Here is a 24719-nt window from a genome sequence, read left to right as displayed (position 1 = left end):
AGCACGAGGCCGGATATTAAGTTGCAGTCTCACAAGTCAACATATTTATGCATAGCCCAGGGTCTAAGCATTGGCAGGCTGTGAAGAGGATTTTTTGCTACTTGAGTGGCACTTTACATCTTGGTTTGTTTTATCCCAAGGGTAGATCATTGCCGCTAGACTTACATGCTTTCTTGGGCTCAAATTGGGTTGGTTGTTTTGACACGCGAGTGTCCACAAGTGGTTTTTGTTTCATGCTTGGCAGTTTATATATATCATGGTTGAGCAAGAAGCAACCTACTGTGGCCACTTCCAATTGTGAGGCTGAGTACAGAGCAATCTTCACAGCTACGGTTGAGTGTGTGTCATAAAATCTAATATCTAACCAACCCAAATGATTTTTTCATATTAAACTGATCATTTAATGTGAGACGGGAACAAGGGTTAGAATATAGACATGTGCTTACGGGTCTATCTCAACACGGGGCCAATAGTAAAGGGTTCCAAATGAGAAATGATCCGTCAAAGAGCAAGGCTAGCCAATGGGGCTTAGCTTCATTAAAGACCTGCAATGGTTAGTGTTAAAAGTCCTTTGACCTTAGGCAAGCTAGGGCTGTGATTGAGGTGGGAACCCAACCTAAGCTTGAGGTGCTTGTCATGCCTGATAACTGAGATGTTTGAGGTGCTTGATGAGTGAGATGCTTGAGATGCTAGGGTTGTACTTAAGGGGGGAACCCGACCCAAGCTTGAGGGGCTTAAGGGCCGAGCTTGTGGTGAGAACTGGGCCCAAGGTTGAGGGGCTTGAGGTGTCACAAAAGTCAACAAATATCCCTACAAGGAGGAGGAAAGCCATGCAAGTAGGGAGGGGGGGGGGGGGGGGGGGGGTTGATAACCTCTCTCTCTCTCTCTCTCTCCCCCCCCCAAAGGGCACCCCTTACTCAAGAGGCAAGTAGGACCCATGTCAAGCCCCTAGCTAAGTTGCCCTCAAGGAGTGTCCAAAGCCTATTGGTTGATCCCTAGAGAGGTCCAATGATAATTTAGTTGATTTACTTAATTGTTTTCGCATTTATCAAGTCCTCTCTCTCAAAGGGGAAAGGGGGATACTTGTACCAGGGCTACCCTTGTTGCTTGTTATGCACCTAGCTTGTGATTGGCTAGGCTTGGAAAGGCCAAAGAGCTTTCATCTAGAGCTAGAAGAGGAGGTCGACCCAAGCAAGGAGAGGGACCTGCTTGCAGGATATACTCCCCCCCCCCCCCCACACACACACACACACACACTCTCGTTGTGTGAAGTGCAAAGTGCAAGAGCTCCATCTCCTTCTCCAAGCTAGTAGAGAAGTTGAGAGCCTACACCACACTCTTGGCTATGGAATGCAAAATCCAACCAAGAGCCATGCTTCAATGCTTAAGCTTGCCATCTTCTACATCTTCATTACTATGCTATTATTTATGCTAGCAAGAAGAGTGATGATAAGTCAGGAAGTATTTCTTTCTCCTATGAATGTTTCTTCTTCCTCTTCCCTGCCCTCGTTCCTCGCTAGCTCTCTCCACCTTTGAAGGTGTTTGAGGCCTTGGGACTGAGGCTGGGGATAGTTAGTGCTTTTTACAAAGTCTATGTTATGCTTGTGATGCATGAAGCTTTCCATCTTCATTGCATTACCTAGGTCACAAGGAACACAAATTGTATTGTACCAAGTTTCTCTTGATGGGAGAATCTTTAATACAAAAGCTTATTGGAGGGGGACCAGCTCCACATAAATCCGATCCTCAATTGTTGTCAAATTCTCTAAACTCTCTCTCTTGCAAAAGTATTGTTCATGCCAAATTAATTAAGTACTATGATTATGTTGCTACCATCAATTAAGTTCACCCTCTATGTTCTCAAAGTAGTTTCACAAAAATGCTCTTTTTAATTCTCTTAATTCCGCTATTCTCAAAGTTCATAGGCCATTTCCATTATAGTGTGTATGGCTCAAACGCCTTATGACTGATTTGGGTGTTGGATAGGACACTGCAAACACTATCTACATTGACACTCAGACGCATTGGCAGTTGCAAGAAACCCAGTTTTTCATGCTCACACAAAGCACATTGAGGTGCATTACCACTAAGTCAGGGAGAGGCTCTTAGCAGGAGAGGTCAGTCTGGACACGACAACCTTGCATATCTTTTCACAAAGGCATTGTCTCGTGAGACTCGTGAGAAGTTCGAAGCTTTCCGCAAAGCTTTGGGCTTACTTCCCTTTGTGAACTGATCATGTCCTCAGGGCATGGCACTTCCCTTTACTCTATGTGCCAGCTCTTGTTCATCGCATCACTCCAGGGGGGATTTGTTACCATATACACGTGGTAGTGATGTGTGTGAACACACTTAGGACCGCCATGGCATTTTTCCCTCACTAGGAGTTTTTCCCTCCCGTGCATTGTATTATACGTCCATCACTCTAGGGCTAACTTGTCGTTCCATTGCACACTAAGTAATATTCTCTCGATCGTGTGCCTTGAGCTTCCTTCGTCTCCAAGCTGTGTGTGTTTTCCTGCAACCCTAATTCCAACAGTTTTGACGTGTGTTGATTATTGGCTTCCATGTAAAAAGCAAGAGTATGGACTTGTATTGCGGAGTTTAAGTGGTCTCTTGTATGGTTATGGCTCCATGTAAAAGCCGGTTTGTCATTGATGTGATGTCTTCTTTTTGGGTTTTCTCTATGGTGTGGATGCGGCAGTATCATGATTGTATGGGCTCCATGGCTCGAGTTGAGCATGGACTTGCCGTAAATGTTCTGTTATTATGCTAATTTAATATATATCACTCACATTTGTGAGTTTGGCAAAAAAAAAAAAGTTGTCCCATTCTTAATTGAAGGGAAACTTTATTTGAACCTCTTCAAGTGCAAGGTTGTTCATGAATCCACCCTTCTTACTACGGTTTGAAGGGTAGAAAAAGAGCATCAAAGGTACTTTTCGCACGAAGGTGGTGGCAACGTTTTTCCCTCAAAGGCTGTGTACATGGAGAGTGAAATCAATCGTAGCGATGAAAATAGCTGATGTGGCATGAATCTTTCTACCGCAGCGTCCAATTCTTGAAAGTAGGATTCACAACGTAGTTAGACGCAATGGCTGGTGTCAAAGGGATGAGAGAGAGAGAGAGAGAGCTGCATCGTGTGTGCATGTTGTGTTTGCAATTGTGAACCCTTTGCTGAAGCGAAGCTTTCATGTGCGCACTCTTTCATCAACAAGATTTGTTGTCTAGCTAAAGCACTGCCTTTGCTAATTTCAACAGAGTTGGAGAAACGCTCTTCTCTCTCTCTCTCTCTCATACGTAGGCAGAAGCTTTCGCAATGCTAAGGCTGGGTTCAGACTGCTGGTCCAAGACCTCCAACTTTGAGCGCGCATCCCTCGTGGCATTTGGTTGATTAAAAAAACTAGGGTTCCTACGCGTAACGGATGCCCAGTGAACCCACAACCTCCCACTTCATAGAGCAGCCCCTTAACCAACTTAGCTAGCGCGTATCGCTGCAAAGCATGTGGATTCCACACCCGCCGTCGATCCCTTGACTCTGACCCCGTGTCGCTTATTGACGAGGATTGCGAACGGCAGTGAGCCTCGTGTGCACCCACCAGCCTAAAAGGCTCTATTAATAATTATACAGTATACAGTATAGCCTGCCCAAAAGACAGGCCTAATTTCTAAAGAGTGTGGAATGCAAAAAACATTCTCCCGCTTTGTCGCGCAGTTCTGAGGTTCTGGAAGAATGGCCATGCCTTCGTCTGCGAACCAGAACAAACGAACGCCAGTTGCCTCGAGCTCTTCCCCAGCAGTTCCCCATTTTGCTGCTGCTTCCTCGCCATCTCCGTCTCCATCTCCTCCCCTGTTCATGTGTTGCGTCTCTCTTCCTGGCCCCCTGCAGCCCCTCTCTCTTCCTTCCCCCTCCCCACCCTCCTCGTCTTCTCCCTCTTCTTCTTCTTCGTCCTCTACGGACCTCCCCCCTCTTCGCCGTTCCCTCCCCACCCTCTCAGAAATTGCTCACATTGAGCCCTCTAAATCCTCACTCTCCACCCCCCATCCGCATCTGCAAAGAAGTCATGTTGCAGAGCTTCTCCTCTTTCGCGGTCGCAGAAAGCCTAGTCTGCAGCATTCTCAAGGTCGGCCTCAGCAGTCTAAGCAGCAGAGCAAGCATTCTTTGCCTACCTCTTCTCATCGTAGCCACAGTCACCGAAACGACCTTGTAGACCTGGCTGCAAGCAATGGCAAGCAGTACAGCAGTAAAGGAGAAGACAATCGCAACTCTTGGGAGCTTTTGAAGTCTGGTGAGGTCTCCAACCTCATCAAGCAAGGTTTTATGGAACGATCACAAAGAAGGCACTCCCCCGGACGGGTTTCTCCACTCATGCAAGAAACCATAGCTGCTTCTGCAGAGATCGTGTCTCCTCTCTATACGTCCACCGGAAAAGCAACCGCAGGCCTAGTGCATAGCGCTCTGCATGCTCCCCCCTTTGCACCATCTCCTCCACCAGATAAGTCAGCGAAGCCAAATACTCTTAACATTCCACCAGATAAGCCAGCAAAGGCGAATACTCTCTTCAACATGATGTCAAGGGATGCAGAGCTGAGGTCAAAGCAGAAAGAAGGGGCTGTGCCTGCACCTTTGACTCTGCAGAGGTCACGATCAAGTGTAGCTGTTCTGAACGGGGGAAATGCAAGAAACCCTCTATTCAACAATGCTGAGTGTAGCGATGTTAATCTTGTTCTGAAAGGCAGGGATGGAGGAGAGGTCTGCCTCAGCCTCCATAGCTGCATCTTGGTAGAGCGTAGCAAGTATTTTGGTGCGAGGCTTTCAGAGGCATGGTGCAATCAACAGAAACGGCAGGGTGCAACTTCATACCTCCTTGAAATCGAAGACTGTGAGGACTTGGAAGTGTTTCAAGAGACACTGCATCTGCTGTATTGCCAAGACCTGCAAGCAAGGCTCATCAAATGCAATGTCCCTCGAGTTCTTGCGATTCTCAAGGTGTGATCTTGTATTTTGGTTGCCTCTCTTTCTCGTGCATTGCAAGATTTTTGCATAAGATGAGAACCAACGTAAAAATGCTCCCTTTTCTGTTAAGAACAGCTGCGTTGACTGGGCTCCTCTGAGAAGACCAATAGGAATGGTCAAATCCATCAAGGACAAAAGGAAAACCTCCACTGTCTATACAAGTGCTTAAAAGAGTCTTTTTGTGGTCTACGGGATGCAAAATTTCTACCTTTGGCACCACATAATGAAAGATCTTGGGAGAGGACTGTCATTGTGTGCAACAGAAGAGAGACAAACATGGGAACATGAGAGAGAGAGAGAGAGAGAGAGAGAGAGAGAGAGAGAGAGAGAGAGAGAGAGAGGTGAAGCCTGCAACTCAATAAATCTAGAGGCTAAATGATACAAGTTGATCAGAGAAAACTTATAGGGCTTGCACTAATATAGTGAGCCATCACTTGCTCGGGCAGAACCTCTAAGAATACAAACATAAAAAATGCACAATTGGGAACAAAATATAAAATGGGCAAAATGCCTCGTGCAAACTCTATATGTGCCTGGAATCCCTACAAGGAGGGTGAAATGGTGGCCAACCCACAACAAAGGGCTTGAGTGCACGTGAGAAAAGCCATAAGCAAGAATGAAAGCATATGGAAGGTGAACATAAAGCTCTAACAAGGATCTGCAAGAGCTTTGACCTGAGGTGAATGCTGAGTGATGGATGAGTGCCATCCTCCCAGATTGGACTTGAGAGATAGATGCTATCATCCTTACTCTCAGGACAATTTGCTCTATAAGTGACAATGACATAATCTTACGAGAGGAGCATAGAAACATGGTATGTGGAATGGGGTCGGGGTCGGTGCCGAGACCCAGAACGGCAATTTTTTTTTTCATTTTTTTTGAGATTTTTTTGAGCTACACATATGTATCATAGTGCTAAGAAAACTTTGAGCATTGGATTGCACCAAAAAAGACAAGAAACATGACTCATAATCGTAAAATACATCAATAAAACATTGATGGCGTTATGAAGACTACAAGTAGATAAGTACATACCTCAAGGGCTTAAAATCGTACGTAAAAAAGAGGCAAAAAAAGGTTAGAGCCTGATTAGGGAGTGGGTGAGGCTGACCCACAGTGGCACGTCAAACCTCGGAAGTGCCTCGTGAGAAGGCGGAATATGAATCTCCACATCTTGAAAGTCGAAGTCATCAAGGCTAAAGATAGGAGCCACGTCTGCCTCTGCCTGTGTCTCTTCCTTGTCCCCTGAATGCTCATTGGCCGAAGTGGCCTCATCCTGTGTCATCTCCCACTCAGTGAAGGGATCTGTTTTCTTTGTCTGTTCCTTGCAAAGCATGTGCACGTTAGCGCTCACAAACACTAAGTCATTGGCCCTCTGGACCCCTAGATGGTTCCTCTTCCTAGAGGCAATGCAGCTAGCCGTACACACTCCAAAGTTGCTCCAAGCAACTAGAGCTCATGGCTTGGCAAAGAACATGAACGGCAAACCGTTGCAACTTAGGCCCGTCTGATTCATAATCCTCCCACCATAGTGACGCCCAATCTTCGTGTGATCGAACTGTGCATTAGTAGAGATATAGGTGCTCTTCTTTTGCCGATAGAGAGAGAGTTGATCCCTAACCGTGTGCCGATGATCTTTGTTAAAAGGTGTTTTAAGACAAGATTGAACCCATTCATGACCTCTTTATCCCTCTCTTTCTTTCTGTCTTGAAATTCGGGGTTGACCATGAAGGCCGTTGTATGTAGGGGAGAGCAGTAGGCGTTCTACCTAGAAACACACAAGGACGTGATTTCTTCGTGGTTGTCCTCGAGGCTCGTCTGTCACAAGATCATCAAGCTTCTCAATCATCCAATCCATGGCTTCATAGACTCATGGTTGCATGCCATCAATGGCTTGAAGTAGGTGAACAATGGGCTTCACCATAGGATCAAGCGTCTTCACCTTCTTCCACGTCTGCTCGGGCTCTACATTCTCTCCCAACCATGGATGAAGACTCTGACATGCAGCTGTATTCATCACTAAGAAATGCTAAAATAGCCCTCTTAGTGCTCCACCACAAGTGGACAAGCGGCCAAGCATGAGGAAGTTGTAGGCAAAGCTTGAATGCTTCAAGAGGGAGAGAGAGCTTCGCTTTGAGAACTATGTCTCACCTTTTGGTGGTTGAGGACACCATTTGGTCACCTCAATGGGAGGTGCAACCGATGACAATGTCTCTATGTCCTTGATGTAAGGATTCTAGTTATTAATCCTTAATTAAGTACTTAAACTCATGGTTAAGACTTAAGAAACTTGAACTTGACTCAGAGACAAGACTCATAAGACTCTGTGTTTGATTGATTTATTGATTGAAATGTGTTACAAAGGTGTTCTTATATAGAAACTGAATAGACACGATGAAAAGACATGACCATAGGTCAAGAGACATGACTCTAGGCCAATAGTCTTGTCTTTTGTTGTAGAGTTGTGACCCTTCGGCATAAAGGTGCAGCCATTCGCTGAAGAGGCATGGCTATTTGCAAACAGTTGCGACTCTTGGGTGAAGAGACGCATTCTTTGGAGAATCGGGGTCTTGGATCTGGTACGTCTTCGTATCTGCAAGAGAACCAAGCGAGAAGGTAATACCAAGACAAAAAATACATCACAATCGTGACATTTCCTCCCATTTAAAATAAAACCCAAGGTAGTTGTAGAAACTCCAAGAGAGGGAAAGGTATTGTTCTAGTGCTTCTGCATCCAAAGCTCTTTCTGTTAATTTCCACGTCATGGCACTATTATTGACCATAACTATTGTGCCAAACTGAAAACCAATCATATCTACAACGTGATAAGTGCCTTTGTCAAAGTCTTTTGTAACTTCGAGCTTTATCCAAGAAAAGATTGAATCTTTATCTGCTTCGAGTGAAACTATTGGTAAACTAACTTGAGTTTTCTGTGGAGTGAAGACCACTGGTTGAAAATTTGTAAGGTATTCCATTGGTTTGTCTGGAACAGTAAAATCCTCTTGAAGGGATGTCGTAGACTGAGATAGAGTATTGTTTGGAGGTATATCCATCTGTAAAGGTTTATTTGTGGAACAAGTTGTGCCCAAAGATTCAATTGCAGCGACTGAAGTCGTGTTGCAAGAGTCTGCATCTGTTTTATCCTTTGCACCATTGAAGGCAAGGAATGGTGTCACAAACTGTTGACGTGTCAAAGCCTAAAGAATGGAGCCAACTTACAGATGTCGGCCGAGGGGCCTAAACCCTAAGAACAAGTAACAGAAGAAGTCCTACCAACTTATGGGGACCCCTTCTGATGGGGCCCCAAGTGACATAAATATTAAAATAAAGTAGGACCCGCAAACTGATGACATGGCAGTTTTCCGAAAATTGCGTTGACATGATGACATGGCAGGCTGTACGGACTTCCTACCAACTTATGGGGACTCCTTCTGATGGGGCCCCAAGTGACATAAATATTAAAATAAAGTAGGACCCGCAAACTGATGACATAGCAGTTTTCCGAAAATTGTGTTGACATGATGATGTGGCAACTGTACGGATTTCCGTGATTTATGCTGGCAGCTTTTTTTGGCTTTGCTTTTGGACCACAAGCTTTTGAGTTTTGAAGGCTTTTCACTGTAATTGCTTTGTAGGCCAAGGGCCTTTAAATATGAGGTTAGGGCTCATTCTCTGGCATGCTTCTTGGCGAAGGTGCAGTGTCTCGAGTACCGGTTTAGGGCTGAAATCTGTGGTCTTCTAACTGCTGAAAATCTGCAAATCTTTGGGCTGTTTTGGGTGGCTGAAAATGACTGTTTTGGCTGCGCTTTTATGGCTGAAAATGGGGGTTCTTCTGCAACCAACTAGGGATGAACTGTCTGCTGCTAAGGCTTGCTGAAAACGCTAAGCATCTGCTGCAATTTGGGCTGAAAACCAAAAACGCTGATGCTCTGCTCTGTTGTTGCGGATGGAAATCCAAAACGCTAATGGCTGAAATTGGAAAACGCTAGCAGAATCTGGGATTTGATGGCGATCATGGGGAATCTGCAAACGCTAGGGAATAGGGGTCGTATGCGGGTAGGAAATGCTGAAAACGCCAGGCTGTGGTGGAGGCTGGCGATGGCAAACCAAAACGTTGGGGCTGAAGTGTATGGCGAGGTTGGGAGAACCAAAAACGCCAAGTGCTGGGGTTCTGCTGAGAAGGTGCCTGTTGAGCATGTGCTCCTACTGCCTCTTCTGCCAGAAAGTGCTAACTTGGGTTTGCTTATATATTAACTTGGCAAAATTGCCCTACCTACTTTTGTTGGGAAGTCACTTAAAAATAATAAGTGAAAATACCAAAAATAGGGAAAATAGACTAAATGCAGTGGAAAATTCTCCTGACTGAATCTCATGGATTCTGAAGGGAATACTGATGATCATGTTGTGTGCAACCAGAGGATATGCATCTATGCTAAGTGACTGGGCATGCACGGTCTACGAATAGACTCACAAAAGTGCCAAATCAATGCTAATCTAGACTTGACTGGACGGACTGAACCCTGATCATGCTGTAGCTTGTCCACGGACACATAGGGTTGGATGTGTCATGTGACATGGATCCTTTTCTTGCAGGTGATCTTAATGGCTTATGCCCTGTAAGACATGAGCGGTGAAGATGCGCGATGAAGTAAGGGTGGGAGTGGCTAATTAAGTCCAGGTAGGAGAGCGAAGATACCTCGAATAAATTTCCAACGCCTCGAATAAATTTCCAATAGTCTTTGGTTTGCTCTGTCTGCTCTTTTGTGGAACCGGTATGCTTTCAGAAAAGCACACGCCTGATGCTCTGATACCACTATCACAAGACGGGCACCACGTGCCAATAGAAAAGAACAGACTGAACAGACTTTTAGCACTTCAATAACAATTGAACTGAAATAGAGAGACGACACGCGACACGGAGTGGCGGAATTCCACCCCAGAGAGTATTGGCCCCAAACGTTGGCGCCCCTTTCGGTATTTCTTTATATTGCATCAACACAGTACATGGTATCTGTTTTGAACCTGTTTTGGTGTCGATTTGAAATGTTTGACTCTGGTTTTAATACTGGTTTCAATGATTGGTGATTTTACTCTCGGGTGGAGTAGTGAGAAATGATGTTTGAGAATGCTTGTTCATACTCATGGCACGGACCCTTGTGGTTATTTGCGGGGGGAGTATTGAATGATTGAAAAGTGTTGTTTTTACTCATGGCTTGGACCCTTGTGGTTATTAAAGGGAAGAGTATTGTTGTTACTCATGGCCCGGACCTGCATGGTTATTTACGGGGGGAGTATTAAGAAGTCTGAGCAGTGGTTACTCTCAGCTCCTCCAAACGACGCAGGTTGCGGTCTGGGGGGTGTTCGGTTGTAAAAGGCCTCTATATCTCATGACCTAGTTCTACACCCACTATTGGGCACTGACGACGTTAGTGGGGATGTCTGGTATTTAGTCAATACTATGCATGATGGAGCTGATGGTTATATTGTCTTGTGGGTGACTACCATGGGTCTATACCTTGCACTTTCCTTCAAGGGTGAATCTGGGCTTATCCTGGATTCATCTAGGTATATTTTTTAGTCGTATTGCGGACATGCAGACTTCACATTGTGAAGTTTTCGTCCGAGTTACGACCAGTTGATATTGTGCTAATTCTTTCTATCTTTTGTGGTGGCGTATGTCCTATCAACTACCTCATTTTTGTGCTAATTTTTCCGATTTAATGCTTCTTTTAGTGCTAGGCTTCATTATGACTGAGTCTGCGCTTGATCTCCGGAGTCATGACAGAAACTCAGCACGCTGAACTTTGTGTTGATGTATGCTCATGTGTGTGTGTGTGTGCGTGTGGTGTGTGTTGTGTTGGGGAGCATATGTTAGTACCTAGTTCTACACCCACTATTGGGCATTGACGACGTTAGTGGGGATGTCGTGGTATTTAGTCAATACTATGCATGATGGAGCTGATGGTTATATTGTCTTGTGGGTGACTACCATGGGTCTATACCTTGCACTTTCCTTCAAGGGTGAATCTGGGCTTATCCTGGATTCATCTAGGTATATTTTTTAGTCGTATTGCAGACATGCAGACTTTGCATTGTGAAGTTTTCGTCCGAGTTACGACCAGTTGATATTGTGCTAATTCTTTCTATCTTTTGTGGTGGCGTATGCCCTATCAACTACCTCATTTTTGTGCTAATTTTTCCGATTTAATGCTTCTTTTAGTGCTAGGCTTCATTATGGCTGAGTTTGCCCTTGATCTCCGGAGTCATGACAGAAACTCAGCACGCTGAACTTTGTGTTGATGTATGCTCATGTGTGTGTGCGTGCATGTGGTGTGTGTTGTGTTGGGGAGCATATGTTAGTACCTAGTTCTACACCCACTATTGGGCACTGACGACGTTAGTGGGGATGTCGTGGTATTTAGTCAATACTATGCATGATGGAGTTGATGGTTATATTGTCTTGTGGGTGACTACCATGGGTCTATACTTGCACTTTCCTTCAAGGGTGAATATGGGGTTATCCTGGATTCATCTAGGTATATTTGCGGAAGGAGTGATGAGGGAGTCGTTGAACAGTTCATGGCTTGGACCTGGATGGTTATTTGCGGGGGGAGTATTCATCGGCGGCTTTATGTTTCTATGTCTTGTAACATACATATGTGAGCATTTGTGTTGCATTGTGATGTGCCAACCATTGAATATTCCTAATTGGATGAGATTGCTTGGGTATGTAATTTTAGTGCATCAAGACACCTGTGGAAGATCAGTATGGTCTGGGTGTGATGGCTAATTTTACTACGCGTGAATATCGAGAGTTCCGATTTGGATGAAAAGAGAAGCTAACTCCTTGATCAAAAGAGCCAAAAGGAGAAGCTAACTCCTTAACAAAAAGAGCAATTGTCCCTCGGAATTTTTTTTGAGCTAACTTGAGTTGTTTTGCAGATATGCTGTAATCGCGGGCGATTACTCTCTTTCAAGAAGGGGAGATGTCACAAACTGCTGACGTATCAAAGCCTAAAGAATGGACCCAACTTACAGATGCCGGCCGAGGGGCCTAAACCCTAAGAAGAACAAGTAACAGAGGAAGAAGTCCTACCAACTTATGGGGACCCCGTCCGATGGAGTCCCAAGTGACATAAAGATTAAAATAAAGCAGGACCTGCAAACTGATGACATGGTAGTTTTTTAAAAATTGCTTTGACATGATGACGTGGCAGGTTGTACGGATTTCTGCGTTTTGCGTTGGTTGATGACGTGGCAGCTGTACGGATTTCCGTGATTTACGTTGGCAGCTTTTTTTGGCTTTGCTTTTGGACCAAAAGCTTTTGAGTTTTGAAGGCTTTTCATTGTAATTGCTTTTTAGGCCAAGGGCCTTTAAATATGAGGTTAGGGCTCATTCTTTGGCATGCTTCTTGGCGAAGGTGTCACAAAGTGATGACGTGGTTGCTCGCTGCTGAAAACCCTAATTGCAAAAACCCTAACCCTAATTGCAAAAAAAAGACACGTGGCAACCCTTGAAATGCGGAATTTTCGTACACTTGCTGACGTGGCAGCCCGCAAAATGTGGCGGAATTTTTGGAAGCTTTTTGGAATTGCTTTTTCTACACAATTGATGGGAGAGAGAAAAAAGTCTCTTTGCTTTATTTTAGAGAGAGAGAGAGAGAGAGAGAGAGAGAGAGAGAGAGAGAGAGAGAGAGAGAGAGAGCCTCTTTGCTTTGTTTTAGCAAGAGAGAGAGAAAAAGAGTAATTCCTGCTTTATTTTTACAAAGCTTTTGAGCTTTTGATTTTCAGCTTTTGGGGCTCTGCTTTTGGCATCCCTTGTAACCTTTAAATACGCGGGTTGGCCTCTCACAACTCAGAGCATCTGGACGCAGAGTCTGAGTGTGAGCGCCTGCCCGCACTCTTGTACTTTGAACTCAGATTAATACAAAAAGAAATACCGAAAGGGGCGCTAGTCTTTGGGGCCAATATCTCTAGGCACGGAACTCCAGCGGGCCATTGTTGAATCAATTGTGAACTGTGGACTGTTTTGAAGTGGTTATTTGGTGCTGTCGTGGTAGATTCTTGACTTGGAGTGTCCAAGTCTGTTACAGTGGTATCAGAGCACGGCCGATTTCTCTTCTACGGGAAATCCGATCCCAATTTTTTTTTTCCACGGCACCTATGGTTAGGCAAAGATCAGTTGACTCCCTCTGCATTCGGAGGTGCGGGAGGGATCACAACGAAGATTCCGGCAAGGAGTATGGCCCGCCCCGGCCTACTCAGGCGGAGTGTCGAGAGATGGAGCGTTGTCAATCGATCGGCGATGCAACAAAGATGATGCTCAATTTTGCGAAGGACCCAAAATTTGCAAAATATATGAGCGAGACTTCTTTCTAGGAGGTGCACGCGCAGTGGCAGAAAACCACCACACCACCCCCAAAACTCGCTCTCAAGAAACCTTCTGCTCACAATAAGTATATAGAGAAGGAATTAGAAGAGGTGGTTGATGCACGAATTGCTCAGCTTTTTGACACGCAAAACAAAGCTAAAAAGCACGGCAAAAAGCAGAAGAAAGACACTGACTTCCCGAGCCATTTGGGTCGTCAGTCGACATTTGAAAAGGCAAAGAAACAAAAGAAGCGTGTTCGATTTGAAGAAGTACCCAGTTCTTCTTCTTCTGACAGTTCTTCTAGCTCATCTGACTCGAGCAAAGAAGACTGAAAAGGCAAAAAGCGAAGCAAGAAGCATCGCTTCGGAAAGGGCAAGAAAAAGGCAAAGAAGTCTAAATCTCGCCCCGTGAGTGACAGTTCTACAGAGTACTCGTCTACAGACAGTTAAGACTCTGACGACAACAACTTTTATGCAAAGAAGAAGAATTTTTACAAAGCCAACCAGTATGACTTTCTGGAAGATAAAAGCAAAATAGTCCGAGAGTTTAAGGAGGGTAGACAGTCAATTAAATTTGACACGTTTTCGGGATATAGAGATGCTTCGAAGGCTGTGTCTTTTGTACAGCAGTTTGACATCGCTTTCGCGGGAGGACGCTACTCAGAGCACTCTAAGATTCGGAGAGCTGCCTCTTACATTAAGGGGAATGCTCGAACTTGGTGGTCCACGCTTCTATTAAGCAAGACTGCGTCGGTTAAATGGCTGAAATTCAAGAGGCTTTTTATTTCTTCTTGGTTGACTTGAGAGTATGAACAGGATATCCGAACTGCTTGGAACCATCTTCGGATGACCAAGAAAGATACAGTGGACGGTTATTGAGAGAGATTCTAGAGCTCTTTTCTACCCGTCTCTTCTCGTTCAAGGAACAGATTGAGCGGTTTACCTTGGGTCTACTTGCAGAGATCCGAGATCACTGCTTGGAACAGAAGTCAGCTTCTATTCAGGAGTTGATGAGTCATGCGAAACGGGGCTTTGCCATTCACTCTGGCAGTTTGACCTACCCCACCGATGAGATCATGACACAAAGAGCTGAACAGACTTCGACAAATGAAGTAGAAAGAGAAAGAGCATCTCAAAAAAGAAAGATGCACGACCCAAGCTTACTCCTCAGGAGCGAGCTCACTTCATCAAGGAGGGGAAGTGCTTGGGATGCGGGAAAACTAGACATATCTCCGTGAAGTGGCCTAAAAAGGCACAGAAAGAATAGAATGACAAGGACGACGAAAGGCCTAAGAGTTCGAGAGCAGCTGAGGAACGTGGAAGAAAAGGTAAGATGAAAACAGAACTGGTTCCAGATTGCGTGGATACCGATCCCAGCACGATGGACGAGAGTATAGAACTTTGCCAAGCTTGGGGCAAAATGAAAGACCAAGAGGCACTGATCTTCTTTGATGGAGGAGCCAAGGCAAACTTCATTTCACCGGAATTGGCGGCGCGGCTCGAGATCACTCCCGATTCGATGGGACCACTTGCGGAGGCAGTTCTAGCGGCACCTGGCAGGGATGTAGCCATTACACCTGTCATTGGCAAACTTCGGTTGCATTGTCAGGGGTATTTGGGGCATGAGGACTTTTACATAATGCCTTTGGAAGGTTGTGATGTTCTCTTGGGAATTCCCTGGTACCACAAGAACAACGCCGTGGTCGACTATCGGGCGACGAAAGCGACATTGACTACAGAGAAGGGCAGACAATTGAAGGGCGATTCTGTCCCTATTGTATCGGCTTCGGCCATTTCTAAATTAATGAAATCGAGTCTGTTTGTTTACTCGATCTTTATGAAAGAGTTAAGTGATGAGGATAGGACAAATATGTCTGAACTTGATAAAGAACGCTAAGATTTTCTCTACTCTCATGCCGATTGCTTCTCAGAGGGCCTGCCAGGCGAGTTACCACCTGCTCGTCCTGAAGATCATACCATTGATGTAAGGTGCAGCAGAATGAATGTTTGAACTTTGCTCAAGATGAGTGCTCCGAATTGTGCTCAAGGTTCCTTTTGTTCTTATGGAAGGGAGAGCCTTCCGTTCTCAATGAGAGAATGCAATGATCACAAACAAAGTGAATGGACACTGTGTGGAAAAGTGTATGAGACTGAGAGATAAAGAGAGAAGAGAATACGACACCAGAGATGTTGTAAAACCCTCCTCCGAAGGCCCCACTCTCGTTGGCGAGAGTGGTCTACTATTGATTGCATAAATCGGTACAAAGTGGATGCATGTGACTGATGCAAGTCTACGCTAGATCGACGACGACGACGGGGATGGCGAGACCGATCTAAGGGCTGAAAACTGATGCTTTTGCATTGCTGTCCAAAAACGCTAATGGCGCTGCAGATTTGCTGCTGTCCCAAAAACGCTAATGGCTGAAATTGTCTGGCACCAAAAACGCTGATATGGGCTGGTCTTGGCGGGCTGAAATCTGCTGGTCTTTAGGGATTCAAAGGCTGAAATCTGTTGGTTCCTTATTTGCTGAAAATCGCCATGCAAAGGGAGGGCGATTTGGGTTCTGGAAACGCTAGGCCATGAGGTTGTCTTGCGATGCAATTAGATAAAAAACGCTAGGGCTGAGGTCTTCTGGCAATGCTAACTTGCTGATGAAAACGCTAGGGGAAGGTCTTCTTGCTTGGAGGAGAAAACGCCACCAAGGGGGTTCTTGTTGAGAAGTTGCCTGTTGAGCTTGTGCTCCTGCTGCCTCTTCTGCCAATTAGTGCTAGTCTAGGTTTGCTTATATACAAACTTACTCAATTTGCCCTACCTACTTTCCAACAAAAGTCACTTGAAAATAATAAGTGAAAAATGTCAAAAATAGGGAAAATAGGTCAAATACACTGGAAAATTCCTCTGAAGGATTCTGATGGATTTTGATGGGAATGCTTATGATCATGCTGTGTGCAACTAGAGGATATGCATCTACACTAAGTGACTGGTCATGCACGGTCTGCGAACAGACTCACAAAAGTGCCAGAACACTTCCTATTCTAGACTTACTTGACTGACTGAACCCTTGTCATGTTGTAGCGTGTCCACGGACACATAGGGTTGGATGTGTCACGTGACAATTGATCTGATACCTGGACGCACACCATCGAACCGACCACCTTATCGTGTGAGCCAAGCACAGAACGAAGAGATTATGAACCAAGTGAAAGACCTCTTGGAAAAGGGTCTTGTCTAGCCTAGTACTTCATAGTATTGCTCTCCAGTGTTGTTGGTTTTGAAGAAAGATGGATCTTGGGGAATGTGCATCGATTATAGAGCTCTCAACAAAATCACCATCAAGAACAGATTACTGATTCCTAAGATCGATGATATACTCGACAGATTACAGGGATCCTCGTGTTTTAGCAGGATTGATTTGAAGAGTGGATATCATTAGATCAGAATCGTGCTGGGAGGTGTCTACAAGACAACCTGTCGGACGACTTTTGGGTTATTTGAGTTTTTGATGATGCCTTTTGGCTTAACTAATACTCTTGCAACATTTGACCGGATGATGGACAAGATTTTTCGAGAGTACATGCTATTGAATGGCACTTTCATTGATGATATCATGGTTTTCTCCAAGAATGAGGCAGAACATAGAGATCATCTGCTTCAGGTCTTTCAGGCATTACGAGATCACAAGTTAGTGATTAATGCAAAGAAAAGTGAATGTTTCCTACCAGAGATACACTTTTTGGGACACATTGTCTCAGCAGCAGGAGTGCAGATGGATCCGGCCAAGATAGAGACTATCCGTGATTGGCCCGATTTGAAGAATGTCCATGAAGTTAGAAGCTTCTTGGGACTGTGTTCGTACTACAGGCGGTTTATCCGGAAGTTTGCAGAGGTTGCTTCCCCTTTGCATATCTTGACACAGAAAGGAGTCCCTTTTTGGTGGGGACCCATAGAGGTGACTGCCTTTCAGACTTTGAAAGAGAAATTGACTACGGGACCAGTTTTGACTTTGTCGGACTTGCAGAAGTCATTTGAAGTATATTGTGATGCTTGTGGTCGTAGTCTGGGTGTGGTCTTAATACAAGAAGGCCATGTCATTGCTTATGAGAGCCGGTTGTTCTCAAGGCCGGAATTGACAACACAGATTTATGAGAAAGAGCTTTTGGCGGTTATCCATGCTCTTACTCAGTGGCGACATTACCTACTCGGAGCGGATTTTACTGTCTTTACAAACCATCAGAGTTTACGCTACTTCTTGTTACAAAAGCAACTATCGGAAAAGCAGATGCAGTGGACGAACATCTTGTCACAATTTCACTTCCAGATTGTCCATGTTCAAGGACATAAGAATGTGGTGGTAGATGCTTTGTCTCGGAAACCGTGGTTCTGGCTATTTCCGCGGTACATCATAGGAGCTTCGAGGATATGGTCGACCAGTATGCCACAAATCCAGATTTTGCAAACGTTTTCACACGGATTCGGGATGGGGAGACACAAGCGGGATATTCCATTCGGGATGGCTACTTGATGAGGAAAACCATGTTGTGTGTTACACAGCCGTTGAGGGAAAAGGTTATGACTGAATGCCACTGTCCACCTTTTACGGGTCACTGCGGCATTGCTACCACCATGAAAGGGGTAGAGAGATTCGTCTTTTGGCCGAGACTCAAGAAGGATGTCGAAGAGTTTGTGCGCAGTTGCTTGGTATGCCAAAAGGTCAGTTTGACATACATAAAGCACAAGGATTGTTACAGCCTTTGCCCATACCCACCCACCCCTGGGAAAGTATTGCAATGGATTTCATTTTTGATCTCCAGAGAACACAGAGTGGTCACCATGGTATCTAGACTGTTATTGACAGATTTAGTAAGCAGGCTCATTTCATTCCAGTGAAGAAAACAGTCAAGCTGGATCACTTAGCGAAACTATTTGTGGCCTAGATTTTCAGATTACATGGCATGCTTGAGACGATTGTCTCCGAAAGGACCCCAGATTTACGAGTTTGTTTTCGAAGGCAATTTGGGAGAACATTGGCACGCGGTTGCAGTTCTCGTCAACTTTCCACCCGCAGATTGACGGGCAATATGAGATTGCCAATTCAATGGTTTTAGATTTATTGAAATCTTATATCTCGGATTAGAAGACTCAATGGGAAAAGTATCTACCTTTGGTGGAATTTGCCTACAATAACACGATACACTCTTCGACGGGGAAGGCGCTATTTGAGATTGTTGAAGGTGCCGCGAATGTTCCACCCTTCCCAGAGAATGAGCCTTGGCTCATATTTAAAGGCCCTTGGCCATGAAAATCAATCACATAAAAAGCTACAAACTCAAAAGCAATTGCTTCAAAAGCTGGCGCCTGAAAGCTGTCAGCGCAATTTTCAGAAATCTATACAGCTTGCCAGCGCAAAATCCAGGACTGTCCGTACAATTTGCCATGTCATCATGCCAGCGTAATTTTCGGGTCTTTCGTACAGCTGCCACGTCATCAGATTTTGATGCATCCTCTGTGTGTGTGAGTGGGTCCCGCTTTATTTGAGTAGTCTTGTGTCACTAGTGTCCCTTCGAACGGGGTTCCATAAGTTGGTGGGAATTGGTCTTTAAAATAGGCCACTAGCAAGACTTTGCAAGTTGGTAAAACTTCTTCTGTTGCTTCTAGGGTTTAGGCCTCTCGGCTAGGGATCTGCAGGTTGGCTCCATTCTTCAGTGGCTTGACATGTTAGCAATTTGTGACAAGTGGCGAAGTTCCACCCCAAGAGAGCACTGGCTCCAAACCGTGGCGCCCCTTTTGGTATTTCTTTATATTGCTGTAACTTTCTCATTCCAATTCGGAGCTCATGTTATTCTGGTGTAGCAAAATTAGCCATCACACCCAGGCCATGGTGATCTCTAACGGGTGTCTCGATGCACTAAAATTACATACCCAGGCAATCTCACCCAATCAGGAATATTCAATGATTGGCACATCACAATGCAATACAAATGCTCACATATGCATGTTACAAGACACAATGAACAACATCGCTAAGCACTCCTTTGAGACAGACGGTCTTCAATATGAAGCTACTCAATGACTACCTCGTTACTCCCCCCACAAATAACCTAAGAAAATCCGGGCCTTATGCTCAGAGGATTGATACAACCAAATGCTCCCTAGACCGTAGCCTGCGTCGCTTGAAGGTTTCAAGCATACAATTTAACGCTCCCTAGACATCCCGTCTGCGTTGTTCGGAGGTTTTCCGCTCCCCAGACATCCCATCTGCGTTGTTCCAAGGTTTTCAAGCATACAACGAAATGCTCCCAAGACATCTTGTATGCGTCGTTCCGAGGTTTAGATAATACCAAAACAACATTTCTCATTACTCCACCTGGGAGTAAATCTAAGAAAATCCGGGCCTAAGCTCAGAGGATTGATACAACCAAATGCTCCCTAGATCGTAGCCTGCGTCGCTTGAAGGTTTCAAGCATACAATTTAACGCTCCCCAGACATCCCGTCTGCGTTGTTCGGAGGTTTTCCGCTCCCCAGACATCCCATCTGCGTTGTTCCAAGGTTTTCAAGCATACAACGAAATGCTCCCAAGACATCTTGTATGCGTCGTTCCGAGGTTTAGATAATACCAAAACAACATTTCTCATTACTCCACCTGGGAGTAAATCACCTAGCATTGAAACCAGTATTAAAACCAGAGTCAAACAATTCAAATCGGCACCAAGACAGTAAAAAATAGATACCATTCAGTTCAAACAAATTCCCAACAGAATCACCAAACAAGTTCTCAAACAGAATTCAAAAAGTTGCTAAATTAAATTTAAAACTCGACATCAGTGGAGCTCAGAAAGACGAGTGGCTTTCCATCTTGAGACCTGCACCAAAAATTAGGGTTAGGTTTTTTCGAGAAGTTTGTAGTCGACCATAGCATGGTCCTTAAGCTCTTGAATCGTCAGATAGTGTTCCTATATAGCAATCACACTAGGCCTCCAAGGTTATCGGTTGAGAAGAGACACTTGCTGAGAGATGTCGAGAAATTTCAAGTTGTAATCTGCTAGGGTTTACGTGGCAAGCATTTTAGGGTACCCCACTCTGCCAGAAGGCTGCACTCCGAAGGAAGATGTCAGAAGGCATGTAACTTTGGGCGAAATTTTTCTTGAAAGCTTGCCAAGTCCTTGGAGTATGCGGCTTGGTAGCTATAGACATCCGCCACTACATGGCACTACTTCTAAGAAAAACAATGGCCCAAAAGATCCACTTGCGTCAATGCGTAGGGTTTGTCGAGACGAACTCCTCCTTCTTTATCTTTTGCTTCTTTCGCAAGTGGTCTTGGGTTCGTTATGGCTTATGCCTTGTAAGTCAGAGTGATGAAGACGAGAGCATGCCCGATGCATGATGGACTAAGGGTGGGAGTCGTTAGTAGGTCCGGGGCAGGGACACGAAGATTCTTTTATAAAAATTTTCTGTAAAAGTTGGAAGCGCTGTCTTGCTTTGTCTGCTCTTTGATAGGACCGGTATGCTCTCAGAAAAGCACACGATTGGAGCTTGGATACATTGTAACGGGAGGGGCACCACGTGCCAACGGAAAAGAACAGATCGAAAAACTTTCAGCACTTCAAATAACATTGCATTGAAAGAGATGCACGACACACGAGACGGGGAGTGTGGCGGAGCTCCACCCCAAGCGAGCATTGGTCCCAAACCCTGGCACCCCTTTCGGTATTTCTTTACATTGCTACAACTCAATACCAAGCGGATTTAAGCTGTCCTCTGCACTCCTACGCAGAGACGTGCCAGAGAATGAGCCCATGGCACATATACAAAAGCCCTTGGGCTTGGAAAAGCAATACATGAAAAGCTTACAAGCCTAAAAGCATTTGGTTTCAAAAAGCATATGCTCTCTAAACCTTGCAGCGCATAAAACGCGGAATCCTGTATTACTGCCACATCAGCAGCTGTGAGCGTGATTTGTGGCGTCCGTACATCCTGTCAGCGTAAAAGCCAGCTATGTCATCAATCTTTAGGTAAAAAGGCCTTTGAGTGTGTGGGTTTCTTTATTTTGATATTTTTAAAGTCCTAGGGACTTGGGCCCCATCTGATGGGGTCCCATAAGCTGGTGGGAGCTTGTTTTAAAGATAGGCCCACTCAGCAAGGACGTGTAAGTTGGTAAAACTTCTTCTGCTGCTTCTTCTCTTAGGGTTTAGGCCCTCGGCCGGGATCTGCAAGTCGGCCCAGGTCTTCAGTGGCTTGGATTGAGGCTTTATGTTAATGTGATTCTCTGCTTGTAGGGATTTTTCCAGTTCCCTCTTTTCTCTGCTGGCCCATAGAGAGAGCCAGTGATCCGCTGCATGGAAATGTCTTGTCGGGTAAGTGAAGTCTGTTAGGGGGTTGTACTGTAAAAATCAGTTGACATGTCATATAGGATGACAAACCTCCGTAGTAAAGTCTGTTTGGTTGAGTTGGTAAAACTATATTTCCATTTTTAATCTGTGTGAAAGGGAGAATATCTGGTCTATTTTGGCATGAAGTACAGTCGTTTAATATTGATTTTCTGCCTTGCAGGTAGCAGCTTTGATCTTGTTTGAATCTTGTATCATTTGTTGCTTGGAGTACTTGGAAGCTGCACCATGGGCAGAGGAGGAGGAAGAGAAAGTGAAGGCTCTACTTGGGCAGCTTCAGATCGAAAGTTTTACATCGACAGATGTTCTGAAGAGGCTTAAAACAGAGGAGAGTAGTGGCTCCGAAGACACCGTTGTTCAGCTGCTTGAGATGGTAACGAAAGGAAAAGACAACAAAGCACGCCGGGAAATGAAGGCACTTGTCTCCAAGATGTTGCGTGAGAACTTGTCTCAAAACAGGGATGGCGTAGACTTGAGCAGGGAGAGCTTGTATCAAGCTTGCACTACTTGCCTAGATGCTCTGTCAGCACTCTTCTTGCAAGCATCTAGGAATGATTTCATGAATCAAGGAAACGAGGATAGAGGTACCCTAATTGCTGAAATTGCTCATCAAGCAGACAATCTTTTGTGGCTTCTGGAGATCCTCCTGGATAGACATATGGCCAATGATTTCGTGAAAATGTGGGCACATCAGTCGGAGCTTGCAAGAATACATAAGGAGATTGCTACTGTTCTCCGATATGAAGTGAGTCGCCTCACGGCAAGGCTTTGTGTGGCCATAGGAAGAGGACAAGTACTTTGCCCCGTTGATGTGAGGTACACATTGTTGCAGACTTGGCTTCCCCCTTTAGTGGAGGATTTTGGTTGGATGCAGCGATGCTGCAAAGGCCTTGATAAGAATGTTGTCGAAGATGGCATAAGCCAAACCGTCCTTACACTTCCTTTGAAGCAGCAGCAAAACATTTTGCTGGCCTGGTTTGATCGCTTCTCTAATAACGGGGATGATTGTCCGAACCTTCAGAGGGCATTTGAAGTCTGGTGGAGGCGGACGTTTCTGAGATCGTGAAGAGATACAGTAAGTAGAAGCTCCATTATGTACCTTTCAGTTGGCCGAACACGCATTTTCTCTATGCCCTTGCTCATGTGCTAGGCTAACATGGCCAGATTCTCTGCTTAAAGATTGTGCGGCATTGAGGTCCAGTGCTTTGCAGAGCACCTACAAGCTCCCTGTGAATGTAGTAGTGGAGCTCCTGCACAATTTTGTGGTACAAAGGGCGAAGATGCTGTTTTTGAATGCGGGTTACGCTTTTCAGGCCTTTGTACATGAACCAACAGCAGCTCCCTACTGGCTAGCTTTTGGCTTTCATATTTAGAATCCTGACTCTTAGCCTTCTAGGGTTTCGTGCAGAACCCTGGGTTGTAAAATCCTTGACAAAACAATGGGGCAGCTTTATGAATGAGTTACAAGCAAGTCCTCATTCACCATTGTTTTGATCTAATGTTTGGTGATGATATAGGATTGCGAGATTTCATTTGAATTTGCAGAGTTGGAAGGCTATGAAGCTTTTTCTTTGGTGAGGCATCTTGTTGGAAAGTTTTATGAATAAGGTGACAAACAGGCCTTATTCACCATTGTTCTGATCAAAGTGGCAATAATATGAAGGTGTTTTTTTTGTTTTTTTTTTGGCTGGAGATATACATGGAAGTGTCACACATGAAGATAACAAATATGGGAAGAAAATGTACGATGCATGTTGTAAGGCAACAAATGTAGCTTGCATTTAAATGGTAGGAATGTTCACATTTGTGGGATAGGCATGTAGGGTTTGAGGACTCCTTGGGTGTGGCCAGACAAAATTGCGCAGAGCCCAAGGTAATGATAGAAATACATGCAGGCAGTTTTGCAAATAAAAAGACTTTTATGTCGATTGTGTGGTTCTAGATAATTCCTATGAAGGCAGGGAGTTTTTATCTTGTAGTGTTACATAGGATGTGCACCTTGCGTGTGTCCGGCAGCCGTGATCAAATGACCCTAGCTTCCTATTTATAGGATCTGCCCTTCTTGACCTCCCTTGAACTAATGGTGCATGCAAATGTAGGGCCAGTTTTCATTGGTCAGACAGCTCCCATCTTGATGTCTAGGAATGTAACATAGGTTATTATCAATATTGCATTGGATGCAGAAGTAGTTCCAGATAATATATGTTGTAAAGTGTTCAAGTTCAGAATGCCAAGAAATGTGAATGCGTGATGTAAAATTATTGTATTATGAAAAGTGGGGGTTGCTAGTAGCCAACCATGGAGTATCTGGGGACTTCATGGAGTAGGGAATGGTCATCAACTGACCATCCCAGCAATATGGGCGACCAGTGGAGGCTGGGAGTCCATATTTCAACTGACCATTCCCGACCGTCACTGTCGGGGGGAGTGGGTCTATGCAGTGGCGCTCTGATAGTGGTCAGTGTACGTGACTGATGCAGGAGTGTGCATTCCGCATGCTGAGGTGTCAGCAAGAGGTGGCATTCTTGCTGTTGAGATGACCCATAATGATTGGCTGCTGACAGGTGCAAGCGACTTCATACCGGATGCTGAGGTGTCAGGAACAGGTACCATTCCGACTGCTGCCCACTGCCCCCGACAGTGACAGGTAGAGTCAAGGGCCTTGGAGTTCCTTACCACTTAGAAAGGTGCAAAATGGAGATTTAATTCAAGTAACGACTAAAGATGAGAGAGTGTGGGGGAGTGGTGCTTCATGATGTGGGAAAGTGGGAAAGCAAAAAGCACAAATCTGGGATCCCGATCGAGATAATTGGTGATAGGGGCACTCGCTTCTTAGATGAAATGAGTGAGTACTTGCTGAACAAACCTAAGGAAATTAGATGTGCATGCAAATGTCAGGTGGTTGCATCTGCTAGTAGTGTGGAAGATATGAGCAGGCTTATGGATTCA

The 24719-nt window shown here is 44.9% G+C and overlaps 1 protein-coding gene across 1 annotated transcript; it reads left to right on the top strand.

The window, feature by feature from the left end:
* The first annotated feature begins 3689 nt into the window (after positions 1-3689).
* On the top strand, positions 3690-23451 carry LOC147462450 (BTB/POZ domain-containing protein At5g60050-like). Its single transcript, XM_086484025.1, has 4 exons — positions 3690-4987; positions 21934-22745; positions 22805-22845; positions 22935-23451. The coding sequence occupies exons 1-4, from the start codon at positions 3731-3733 to the stop codon at positions 23141-23143; spliced, it is 2319 nt and encodes a 772-aa protein (XP_086340151.1). The 5' UTR covers positions 3690-3730; the 3' UTR covers positions 23144-23451.
* Positions 23452-24719: the final 1268 nt, after the last annotated feature.

The sequence above is a fragment of the Adiantum capillus-veneris genome, chromosome 2, assembly GCF_014529385.1.
Source record: "Adiantum capillus-veneris isolate H3 chromosome 2, ASM1452938v2, whole genome shotgun sequence".
NCBI lineage: Eukaryota > Viridiplantae > Streptophyta > Polypodiopsida > Polypodiales > Pteridaceae > Adiantum > Adiantum capillus-veneris.
The sequence above is the reverse complement of the archived record's forward strand: the minus strand, read 5'-3'. Positions and strand labels throughout refer to the sequence as shown.